The 12,987-nt window shown below is 48.1% G+C and overlaps 1 protein-coding gene across 2 annotated transcripts in view; it reads right to left on the reverse strand.

Annotated features, from left to right (window-relative positions):
* Nucleotides 1-3,622: 3,622 nt before the first annotated feature.
* Nucleotides 3,623-12,987, reverse strand: part of LOC121539419 (leucine-rich repeat and immunoglobulin-like domain-containing nogo receptor-interacting protein 2) — a 57,875-nt gene continuing 48,510 nt past the window's right edge. The window contains exons 1-2 of one of the 2 annotated variants that reach the window (XM_045207532.1): nucleotides 7,851-8,162; nucleotides 3,623-6,946 (exon numbers count right to left, since the gene is read on the reverse strand). In XM_045207532.1, the coding sequence (XP_045063467.1) occupies nucleotides 5,040-6,875 (1,836 nt within the window). In that variant the 5' untranslated portion in view covers nucleotides 6,876-6,946; nucleotides 7,851-8,162 and the 3' untranslated portion in view covers nucleotides 3,623-5,039. Of the gene's footprint in view, nucleotides 6,947-7,850; nucleotides 8,163-12,987 lie in introns of those variants that run through there. The other variant, XM_045207531.1, reaches the window with a different exon arrangement.

Genomic DNA, 12,987 nt, shown 5'->3' on the forward strand with positions numbered 1-12,987 from the left:
TAGCCTTCATGACCCCCTAAGCACCGCTATGACCTCTCCATCAGCTAAAGTGCTTGACTTATGCCTCACTGCCTTGACTGTTGTCTGACACGCAACCACTAACCAAAATGAAGGAATAGCTGTTTTGTGTCTTCAAAATATCCTCAAACTTATAGGCCCTGGTATTGCAACCAAAATATACTTATATTTCATAAAACTGAATACCTTTGTGTTTTAGCAACAGGAATCATGTCATGAAAAGGCTGCACCAGCTCAAACAAGCATCAATAGAACAATTGAACTATTTAAAGCACACTTTTAAGATAGATCTAAGGAGAATTAAAGCTTGAATTAACCTCTTTAGGATCAGACCCTTTTTTTCAATTTCGCCTAAAATTACATACCCACATCTAACTGCCTGTAGCTCAGGACCTGAAGCAAGGATATGCATATTCTTGATACCATTTCAAAGGAAACACTTTGAAGTTTGTGTAAATGTGAAATTAATGTAGGAGAATATAACACATTAGATCTGGTTAAAGATAATACAAACCAAAAAACATGAGTTTTAATTTTTCATTTTTGTTCCATCATCTTTGAAATGCAAGAGAAAGGCCACAATATAATATTGCAGTTTAGGCGCAATGTAGATTTCTTGGCCACTAGATGGCAGCAGTATGTGTGCAAAGTTTCAGATTGATCCAGTGAAGCACTGCAATACTGGACTATTTTGTGTCAAGTCTGCCCAAATGTGCCAAATTGGTCAATTAATACATTTTCAAGTACATACCTATAGAGAACATACAAAAATGATATGGTAATACAAAATCTAAGTTTACACACTCCCAGGAATGTCATACATGATGGATCATTACCTTATACACTAACTTTCACACATCTAGATGGCCGGGCGGGGTGGGTGTGGAGCCAGAGACAGCAGGGGTTCAAACTGTAGAACCCAGTTTCTACATTTGACTATAAAAATTGATTTTATCAAACAAAACTATGCTACATTTTATCTCTGGGACCCTTAGGATGACAAACCAGAGCAAGATTACTGAATGTAAGTACATTATTTACCTTTAGAGGTGAATGTATCAAACCAGTTGCCGTGATAAGGTTTTTGTTGTTGTGCACTCTCCTCAAACAATAGCATGGTATTTTTTCACCATAATAGCTACTGTAAATTGGACAGTGCAGTTAGATTAACAAGAATGTAAGCTTTCTGCCCATATAAGACATGTCTATGTCCTGGAAAGTTTGCTGTTACTTACAACAGTCATGCTAATCACATTAGCGCACGTTAGCTCAACCGTCCCGTCTACGGGACACCGGTCCCGTAGAGGTTAATCAGCACCTCGCATCGTGCTTGTCTTCCTTTATGATTTAGTATCTGCTGTAGGGGAAGGGGACAGAAAGTCACACTTGCTAATTAATCATTCATACATTAAAACTTGGAGACTGTCTAACTGCAGCAGATGTAAAATTTATTAATAACTTAATTATTAATATATTGATATTAAATTCATAACTATGTTAATTTTGTACTCGTCTCCAGTCTCTCTCTCACCCTTTGTCCTTTTAAGTAAAATACACTGAGGGCACAAAATATTATGAACACCTGCTCTTTCCATGACATAGACTGACCAGGTCAATCCAGGTGAAAGCTATTATCTCTTATTGATATAACTTGTTAAATACACTTCAATCAGTGTAGATGAAGGGGAGGAGACAGGTTAAAGAAGGATTTTAAAGTCTTGAGACAATTGAGACATGGATTGTGTATGTGTGCCATTCAGAGGGTGAATGGGCAAGACAGAATATTTAAGGGCCTTTGAATGGAGTATGGTAGTAGGTGACAAGAGTATGGTAGTTTGTGTCAAGAACTGCAACGCTGCTGGAATTTTCACACTCAACAGTTTCCTGTGTGTATCAAGAATGGTCCACCACCCAAAGGATATCCAGCCAACTTGACACAACTGTGGGAAGCATTGGAGTCAACATGGGCCAGCATCCCTGTGGAACACTTCGACACCTTGTAGAGTCCATGCCCCCACAACCTGAGGCTTTTCTGAGGGCAAAAGGTGGGGCGGCTGGTGGCACCTTAATTGATTAATTAATCACACCCATAGCCATAAGGCAGCTGGTGGCACCTTAATTGGAGAGGACAAGCTCATAGTAATGGCTGGAACATTGATACCATTCCATTCACTCTATTCCAGCTGTCCTCCCCTCAGTAGCCTCCTGTGCTACCATCTCTATCTCTCTCTCTCCCCCCCCCACCCCCCCTCTCTGTCGCTTCCCTCTCTCAGTACGCATAGTGACACTCAATGGGGTCCTAACGTCTTGGAGCCCAAGGTAATTAGTGAGGGGGAATCATCCTGATTTAATCCTGATTTAATATGCTCAGGGAGTAAGAACCCGAGCTTGATGATGTCATAGTGGACTCTCCCTTGAGTGCTTTCCTCGGGTGTGAATCCACATTCTGATATAACAACGTCAATGTATGATGCGATGCGCTTCGATCCTTTTATTGCTCTCATCTTTCACAGTGTGCAGCTTACTGACACTTGCCACAAGCCTTGTTTTAATGGGGAATTGCAAAGGGAAGCAGTGAGGTTTGTGGTCTAGACCCGTGTGAGGTTAAGCAGGAAGCTCAAGCTAATGCTGTGCTTGGGGCCTCATTCTAAGTAGAGATGAGGACGTAATTCTGCCTGGCTGCTGTGCTATTATCAGAGTGGATGCCATTAGTGTTGTAGGGGATATTATTTGGTCTGGCTCTTTATAGAAAAGCTTTAAGAAGCAGTTTTGGAACATTTCCCTGCAGTATTTTCAATTTAATTTCACTGCTGGCACAATATGCTCGCTATCATCCATGTAGAGACACCAAGTTTAATTACAGGCATAAAATAAAGCTAATAACATAATGTTTCCTCTCCAGATCGCAAAGCAGAGTGTCTCAAATGATTCACAGATGCTTAGGCGCCTTTGTTAGCACCAATCATTAAAGCACTGATTAGTAAATCCTCTTCATCTAAGAGAAATGGCCTACGGATAGGAGACAGTCATATTATCCATGTGGTATTTCTCCCTATTGTTCACTGGAGCACTCTTTCCTTGACAAGCTGTGGAGAAACAACTGCAACGAAAGGGATAAAAATCAGATCGGTGGGACTTAGATCTTGTCTTCTTGAATATTCCCTGTGTGCAGTCTCCAAAGATAGAACTACTTTTAACCATTAACTTGATAGCATCACGTGTTTGAACAGATCTTTGTAAAGACGAGTGCTGAATGAGGACGTCAGCAGCAGGTGCATTTATCTGAGTTTCAGGAGACGGAGAGATTCAGGGTTTTTGGGTATATTAGGTGTGGTTTTAGAAGAGTGTTGAATTTAATATCTGGTGGGAAAACAATATATACCCATTTGTTATCTTTCCTTGTCCTGCGTCATAGGCTCACTACAACAACCAATCTATGTCCTAGCTACAAAACACCATATGTTAGTTTCTAGTTCACATTTTGCTAAGGAGTCTGCACATCTTTGGTTTGCTATTACACTATCAGACAGTGTAGGTCTATGACGTCAAGAAAAAATGAAAGTACTGATATGACATTGGAAATTACCAAATATTAACGACCACATAAAGCTGTATGATTACGATTTATTTCCGTTTGAAAATATACCCATAAATGTATCATATGAAAACATTTATACAACCTTTAACATTGTATCACAACTGGATCACACATGTGACACCTACATCCCTTCTTTTACAAAGAGTTGCCCTTAACGTAATTCTTTAATACATAATTTTTTTCAACAGTTAAAACATTTAAACAAAAACAGCACAACTTTCAAATGCCATCAATTAAATACCCAGAAACCTATTTCAACCCAAGGGAGGCCTCGGGACATGCCAGCTTGAAGCATTGGGGCCAAAGAAAAATGAGAGGGGATACAATACAACACATAACTCACCGGGGCTGAGATTTGTCCTGTTCAAAGGGGACATCGGCCAGTAAATCTTTGCTATTGTGTCTAGTCACTGACCGTTTCTTTTACATTACATCAGGGGATTTTGCTGGCAGGAAAATGTATAATGTAATAAAAGGGGATTTAACATAGGATTTTTATCGTCTGTGTTTTTTTCCCATGCAATAACCAATATTTTCAGCTGCTACTATTTCTTCAGCAGGAAGATACCTTGAGTTCTTCTAGTGCTTTTGGCTGAAATCCTACTTGAAGTTGTTAATATCGTGTGTATACATTTTCCTTGAGTTGAAGGTCAAGTTGCCAAAATCCAGCTATGCCTATCTTGAGGTGGTACAAAGGGAAACAATGGCCTAGTTGAAAATATTTATGCAGCAGGTCTCTTGGATATTGTTTGGAGTGATTTGCATGTGTATACAAACATACGTAATACTACATTTTACTCAACAGTGACAATACTGTTGTTACAATGAATTAACAAATACAAAGGCCGGTAAAAAAACTTTGGACCCTATTATCCTTGATGATTACCCTGTCACACAACAAAGGCAGTACACCTACACGCACGCACCCACGCACACACCGCGCACATACATACGCACGCACAAACACACCTGCAGCTTAGATGGGTATTAGACACAATTTACTCCAGACATGATAGAGCAATGAAGGCTCCACTGTCATCTCAACTTCTCCCCTGTCACTCCCAGAGACTTCCTTTCTCACCTTGGTGTCACACCAAGTCTACAACATCATTAGTCATCACATCACCAGCGTAGCACAGGCCCAGCGTTGTATCACAGCATCACTCTCATTGATATGTGGGTTATATAGTATTATATCCAGTGTGTTTTATGATAACATCATTTTATATAAACACGTCCACAGTATCATAGATCACTATTATATCAACATGTCCACTGAATCACTAGATCAACTTCATATCAACACCACTATATCGGTACGTCACTTTCATTTTTACAACTCCACTGTATCAAAGAAAACTTTGCAAATGATATGCACTGTATTTTGTTTATTACTATCATATGAGCTGGTCTGTTTGTAAAATTAAATCATTTTCATGTTGACTCGTCTGGGCCCGCTTGTCTCATTTGCCTCCGCTGCTGTTCCATTCGATTTGCGGGGAACGTACTCAATGTCAAAGTTGCTCTTGTGCCTTCCTTTCCCACGACTCCATGCAAACAGGAGGAGGAAACAGAAGATGACCACGCCCAGGAAGGACAGGCAGCCCATGGCTGTGGAGATGATGATGGTCTTCAGGTCTATGGGGTTTGTCATATTGTACAGGACGGTGCCGTTGGCCCAGGTCCCGTTGGAGTCCGCCAGGAGTCCGCTCTTGTTGGCGTAGAGCGATCTGTCGCTGATGCCCAGGCTCTTCACAACCAGCGAGGCCGACATGCTGGCATTGCCCGCCGCGTTGCTGGCCACACACAGGTACACGCCACTGTCGTGCAACTCCGCAGCCTTCATCTCAAGGGTGCCGTTGGTATGGACCGTCACCCTCCCGGTGCTCTTGGCTGTGACATAGCGTCTGTGGGGCGTCACCCAGGCCATGGAGGGCCGAGGAGCCCCGTCTGCTATGCAGTTGAGCCAGACAGGCTGCCCTTCGTCTGCCAGCAGCAGCTGGGTGGTGTTGGGCCCAATCCAGGGCTTGGTGCAGGTCACATACCGTGACACCAGCGGCTCCTTGAGGTCCTGCAGGGGTTTCCCACGGATGCGCTCAGGGGCACTGCACTCGGGTTGGGGGTCAGGGAGCTGCAGCAAGGGTGGCTTCCGGCCACTCAACAGCCATAGGAGCCGACAGTCGCACACCAGAGGGTTCCCCCCCATAAGCAGCGTCTGCAGGCTGTCAGGGGACGCGAACACAGCTCGCTCCACAGAGTCCAGCTGGTTGTGCGACACATCCAACATACGCAGTGTTGGGAGAACCAGGAAGGCCAGGGGTTCAATGTAAGCCAGCTGAGCCCCTCGCAGGTGCAACTCCTGCAGTCGCGGAAGCTGGTTTAGCACCCCTTGCTGGATGTGCTGGATGCGGCAGAAGGACAGATTGAGGTGCGTGAGGTAGGGCAGGTTGCGTAAAGCAGGGCCGGGAAAGGAGGACAGGTTGGTGTTGGTGACGGAGAGTGTGGTGAGGTTGAGCCCGTGTAGCGACAGAGCGGGGAAGACTTCCAGCCAGGGCCAGTAGTCGATCTCCAGGTGGCGAAGGTGGGGAAGTCTTTTGAAGGAGTAGGGCTTCAGGGCGCCAATGCCCAGGTGGCGCAGGCGGAGCTCCACCAGGCTGTGCAGGTGCCCCAGGGCATCGGTGGGCACCACAGTCAGGTTGCAGCGCTCCAGGGTGAGGCTCTGTAGGCCCAGCAGGCCGGTGAAGGCCCTCTGGGAGATGAACACAAGCTCATTGTCACCCACCTCCAGGAACATCAATCTTCGAAGGTCCTGGAAGCCGTGGTCCAGCAGCACCACCAACCGGTTGTGGCTGAGGTCCAGACTGGTGAGGTTGGCCAGGCCAGAGAGCACGCCGGCGGGGACCAGCTGGAGGAGGTTGCTGTGGAAGTTCAGCGAGCGCAGGGAGAGCTGAAATTTGAAGGAGCCTGGTTCGACCACGCCTATCAGGTTATCGCTGAGGTCTAGATCCTCCAGCTGTAGGAAGGAAGAGAAGTTGTCCGGGGTAATGCTCCGCAGCTTGTTCTTGCTCAGGTCCAGAAGCCGGGTCTCAATGGGGATGCCCTCTGGGATGGTGGGCAGTCGCTTGCGGTGGCAGCTGACTGACTTGGTCTGGGCGGAGCAGTCGCAGCGGGCAGGGCAGCCCAGGATGCAGCTAGCCAGCAGGAGCAGCAGAGCCCCTCCCAGAAGAGGGTAGCAGTGGTACAGGGCGGAGCGCCGCATGACTTTTACCCACGCTGCCCTCTGTCACGGCACAGCTTGGTATCCATGCAGACCACCATCACGGTACAGCCCTGCAGCACAAAAACACACACAAGGAGCAGCGCATTAGAATACCTAATATGAATTATCCTGCACAATAGGAAGCATTACTACTATACAAATCATTACTACCAACAAAGCTTTCCCCCTGCTGCTTTCTTTCCCCACCTTCCGTCACTCTTCACCTGTTCTCCATCTCTTGCTCTCTCTCCATCCTTTCTAACACTTTCTTTCCTATCACACTATCAACACTTTTTTCCTTTATCAGCAGACTTTTGTCTGCCAAAATAAATCAAGTGCATTGACACACAGCAATATACTTTATGGAAAAATTTGCTATAATGTTCAGCTGATGCAAAACTTAAATGCTTATCATTGTGTTAGCACAAAGGGTTGAACGGTATCTGTCATGTAAAAAAAAAACAGGAGCACGTTGTTCCAAGGCTTGTGGCCAGGACTGACCCTGGTCGCACCATAGAGACTAGGTAGAGACCCTATTGGATATGCAAGGAGGCGGGAGACGGGAGTTAAACCAGGGGCAGCTCTGTTCCCACAGGAAGAAAAAGAGAACAGGGAAGAAAATGCGTCAACAGGTTGTTGGCAATAGCAGATGGTCTGAGACGTTTGCCTGAATGCATCTGTTTTGTATTCTATAAACCTTGCCTATTATGGATCCTACTCCGGTTATTCTGTCCTGTTATAATTTAAAAATAATAAACCATAGGATGTATAGCAAAGCACTGTAAAACAGTTTAGGATTGGTAGCAGCACACTCATTGTCAATCATTGTAAATAAGCACAAAACCATGTAGAGGTAAGCAGATGGTAAGCACAAAGACAGACATACATGCACACTGCCGCTGAGGTGAGTGACACCTTCACTGAAAAGATGGGGTGAGTACGCACATACGCACGTCATGCACACACAGCACTCACCCCTCTCCCCGACTCTGAAGAGCTGCACTCTGGTGTCTTCACTACCATCTTTCTCTCTTTCCCACCCTTTCTCTCTCCCTTTCTATATCTCTCCGTCTCTACAGTATCTCTCTCTCTCACTCTCTTTGCTTCGGCTGCTGCTACTCTACTGTTCTCTTATCTCCTGGTCCTCCCTTTTCACACATCTTCCTCACTCCTTTTCTCTCTCTCATCGTCATTGCCCTGGAAGAAGCCCCATTCTCTATATTCTCTATTCCCCACAGGCTGTGTTTTATCGATTGTGACACAGACACATCAGATACCAGGAATGTAGCCTTTTTCAAAGAGCAGGCCGTTGCCACAGCAACCACAAACCCTCCCTCCATTCCGCTCTATGTGGTCTGCCAATCAAATTAATGAAAAAAAAGAAAGAAAAAAGAGGACTCGTTTTTTTATATTCTCAAGGGCTGCACAAAACATGCATTGAATAGATTTAAAATCTCTGCTTCATTAACACGCAATCATCGAGTTTACAGTGTCTCGAAACTGTCAGCCTGCCTGGTTAGTTGTCAAGCTGTCTGATTGCCTATCCGTCTGCTGGTCTGTTAAGTATCTCTGGGAATCTACATGCCTATCTTCAAGCCTGTCTAGGTCTGGGTCTTCTTATCCGTCCACCTTTACCTATCGGGTACCTGTCTGTCGGTCATTTTCTGTACGTGAGTGTGTGTCTGTTTGTGTGCCAATGAGTCTTTCCGACAATCTGTCAGTGAGACTAAGGCTGTCTCTGTATCTGTCCATCTACCTGTCTCTATCAGTCTATCAAGTTACCTGTCTATCTGTCTCTCTGCTGGTGTATCTATTGGTATGTATAGTATGCCATTAGTCAGTCTTTCTGACAGGATGCCAGTGTGCTTGGTCTGGTCTGGCACATCCTTACTCCCTTGAAACTATGCCATATTTTTTAGCCTCTTTGGACCACTAGAATTTTTGGACAATGGAGAACATCCCAGAGAAGTCTGGGTAAGAAGAGAGTGAGGGGTCATTCAGAAGAGCAGACCTACAGGGTATAGAGCTTTTTGGGGTTAGAGACGCAATTGGATTAGTGATGCAGTTAAACTGTAGAAAATCTGACAGGCGAATGAGAGCCTAGAGGAGACTCATGAGTCACGGTGGGAGAGAGGGACAGAGAGAGAGAGAGAGAGAGAGAGAGAAAAGCAGACAAAATAAACAGGATATATAAGAAATGATGAGAAAAGCCTGTGCTAGATTGGGTAAAAGCCTAATTTGCCTGCTGAGTTTATTGTAGTTTTATACCAGCGACACAAGTTAAAATAATTTCCAAAGATCTTGAGGAGACTTTTAAACTCTGAATTTTATTATATGAGTGCACACTCACTGTGACGCGTACTGAGTATACGAAGAGGCAGGACGCAGATGCAGGAATTAACTAGGTCAAGGTTTACTTAACAATGAGCAAGAGAAATAACAAAGATAGAGTAAACGACACAAAGCTTAACAATCACACACAACATCATCCAGAACAGTCCAGGGCTAAATAGGGGTGGTGATGAGATGATGAGGTGTAGGTGCGCTGGAGGTGATTAGGGTGCGTTGTGTTTCCATTCTGGTGTTGCCGAGGTGGTGCGCTCAGACCGGTGGCTCAGTAGACCGGCGAATCAGAGCGCCGGAGGGGAGCAACGGGAGGAGACGTGACAGTACCCCCCTCTCCCGGACGCGTGGCTCCAGCCGCTGGATGTCGCCGGTCAGGGCGGCGACGGTGGAAGTCCCAAATTAGGTTGGGGTCCAGAACGTCCCCAGCTGTAACCCAGCTCCTCTCCTCAGGACCATACCCCTCCCAGTCCACCAGGTAATGGAGCCATCCCCCACGGAACCTGGAGTCCAGCAGGTCCCTCACCGCATACACCGGACTCCCGTCAATGTCCGGGGCGGAGGAGGCGTACCCCGGGGCACAGCAACCGCCAGAGGAACAGGAACCACCGGCCTGAGGAGAGACACATGAAAAGTGGGTGAGACACGGTAGTGAGGGGGAAGGAGCAGCCGGTATGATCCCTCATTTATCTGCCGGAGGACCTTAAACGGCCCCACAAAGCTCAGTTTCTTGCAGGGCAGGCGGAGAGGGAGGTTTTTTATGGACAGCCAGACACGATCGTCAGGCTGGAAAACAGGGGCTTCACTGCGGTGGCGGTCGGCTTGGTCCTTCTGCCGACGAATGGCCCTCTGGAGATGGACATGGGCGGCATCCCAGAGCTGTCCAGCCCTGTGGAACCACTCATCGACAGCGGGCGCATCGGTGTGGCTGGGTGTCCAAGGGGCCAGGGCCGGCTGGTACCCCAGGACGCACTGGAAGGGAGTGAGCCACATGGAGGAGTGAACGAGGGAGTTCTGGGCATATTCTGCCCAGGGAAGAAACCTCGCCCACTCACCCTGCCGGTCCTGACAGTGGCAACGAAGAAACCTCCCCAGCTCCTGGTTCATGCGCTCCACCTGCCCATTCGACTGGTCAGTAATAATCCGGAATGGATGGACTGCGCCCCCCAGCCAGTGTCTCCATTCCTCCAGAGCGAGGACCACCGCCAACAGCTCCCTGTCTCCAACTCCATAGTTCCTCTCTACGGGGGTAAGCTTTTTAGAGAAAAAGGCACAAGGATACATTTTCTCTGGCTTACTGTGCCGCTGGGAGAGGACTGCACCCACGCCCTCCTCCGATGCGTCCACCTCCAGGATGAAAGGACTAGATGGATCTGGGTGTTTTAGGATGGGCACTGTGGTGAACCTCTCCTTCAGCCTCTTGAAGGCAGCGTCAGCCTCAGGGTTACAGGCCAGCTTCTGAGGCCCACTCTTAAGGAGAGAGGTGAGCGGGGCGGCTAAGGAGCTGAAGGACCTGATGAAACGTCAGTAGAAATTAGTGAAGCCCAGGAAGCTCTGTAGGCCCTTGATGGTGGTGGGAACTGGCCATGACCTGATGGCGTCCGTCTTCACTCCTTCCATGAACACCCCCTGAGGACTGATCCGGTATCCCAGGAAGGAGATGGCCTGTTGGTGGAATTCGCATTTCTCCCCCTTCACCAACAGGCTGTGTTCCCGGAGGCGGAGTAGGACAACTCGGACGTCCCTGACGTGCTCCTCGAACGTAGCCGAGTAGATCAGGATATCGTCAATGTACACCACCACCTGTCTACTCAGCATGTCCCGTAACATGTCATTGACGAAGGACAGGAACACAGAAGGTGCGTCGGCAAGGCCATAGGATATGACGCAGTATTCATAGTGGCCTGAGGTTGTGCTGAATGTCTCCTTCCCGGATTCGGATCAGGTTGTAGGTACTCCTCAGGTCCAACTTGGTAAAGTACCGGGCCCCTCGTAGCTGCTCGATGGCCGACGGAACCAGAGAGAGGGGCTACCGGTACTTGGTGGTGACTGCGTTCAGCCCCCTGTAGTCAATGCATGGTCTCAGTCTCTTTTTTGGCCACGAAGAAGAAGCTGGCAGAGGCAGGAGAGGTAGAGCGTCTGATGAACCCCTGTTTCAGGGTCTCCGCTACATACTTCTCCATGGCCTCAGTCTCCGCCATGGAAAGGGGGTAAATGCGACTTGTCGGGGGGTGTTGTCCCTCCAGCAGGTCAATGGCGCAGTCCCAGGGCCTGTGAAGAGGGAGACACGTAGCCTTTAATGAAGAGAAGACATCAGAGAGATGCATACTCACGTGGAATGTTGGGCTGGAGGGCGGACTCTCCACTGACGTGGAACAACAAACCACCGGCAGGCAGGTCTTTCGGCATGAGGTGGACCAGGCTGTGATCCTCTTGGTGCTCCAATTGATGGTGGGGTTGTGTAGTCTGAGCCAGGGCAATCCCAAGACGATCCGGTGAAGGGTTGACGTGACGATGTGGAATGACAGCTCCTCATGGTGTTCTGGTAGTGTGGGAATGGTGATGGGGAGAGTGACGTGCGTATTGGTGCCTGATCCAAGGGGTTTATTGTCCAGTGAGGTGACGTGTAGCGGAGATGGCAGTGGCACGGTGGGCAACTCCCATTCAGAGACCAGCTCCCTATCTATAAGGTTCCCTGCTGATCCGGAATCTATCATTGTGGTAAAAATGGAAGAGAAGGAATAACCAGTCACCGTTATGGGAACAAAAAACTAAGGTGCTGACGTAACACTCATGGAACGGCGATGGGAGTCATACCGCCTAGATAGGGAGTCGCCAGGAGATCTGTGGTCTGTGGTGGTGTAGGGGGATGCTGCCCACCTCCATGGGTGAGGACTCGGAAGTAGGACGGCTTCCATAGCTCAGATGGGGTTAGTGTCGAGGCTCCGGGAGGTGTTGGGAATGCCGTCGCTCTCTCAACATGTCATCAAGACGGATGGACGTGGTGATGAGGGTATCAAGGTCCATCTCGTCATCCCGACATGAGAGTTCCGTCTTGATATCCTCCCATAAGCCTCTCCTGAAGGCCGTGCGAAGAGCACGCTCATTCCAGCCGGAAGACGCCGCCACCGTGCGGAAGCTCAGAGCGTACTCGGACGTGGGCCCATCTCTCTGTTGTAGATGAAGGAAACGCTCACCCCCGTCCTTTCCCTCCGTGGGATGATCAAACACCGCCCTGAACCTAGCGAGGAAGATGGGGTAGGGAAGTGCCACTGCCTCCTCTCCGTCCCAGACTGCCGTGGCCCAATCCAGCGCCTTTCCTTCAAGAAGTGAAATCACCAACGCTATCCTGGCTTGGTCAGATGGATATTCCCCAGGCTGACGAGCCAGATAAAGGGAAACCTGTAGCAGGAAGCCGCTACATTTAGTAGTTTTACCGTCATAGCGCTCCGGTAGGGCGAGGGTTCCTGCAGGAGTGGGTGATAGCACGGTATTAGGTGGATTGGGGGCACTCGCCGCTCCCTGAGGTGGAACCGGAGCGCTAGGCAGATTATGCAGAGTTTGGACCACTTCCTGCATGGCGGCGTTCAACTGGGCAAGCTGCTGCTGGTGCTGGTTGAGGCACTGGGAAACTCCTGCTGCATCCATTTTCATTTGGTTTGTTATTCTGTGACGCGTACTGAGTATACGAAGAGGCAGGACGCAGACGCAGGAATTAACTAGGTCAAGGTTTACTTAACAATGAGCAAGAGAAATAACAAAGATAGAG

The sequence above is a fragment of the Coregonus clupeaformis genome, chromosome 25 (assembly GCF_020615455.1).
Source record: "Coregonus clupeaformis isolate EN_2021a chromosome 25, ASM2061545v1, whole genome shotgun sequence".
Taxonomy (NCBI): Eukaryota; Metazoa; Chordata; class Actinopteri; order Salmoniformes; family Salmonidae; genus Coregonus; species Coregonus clupeaformis.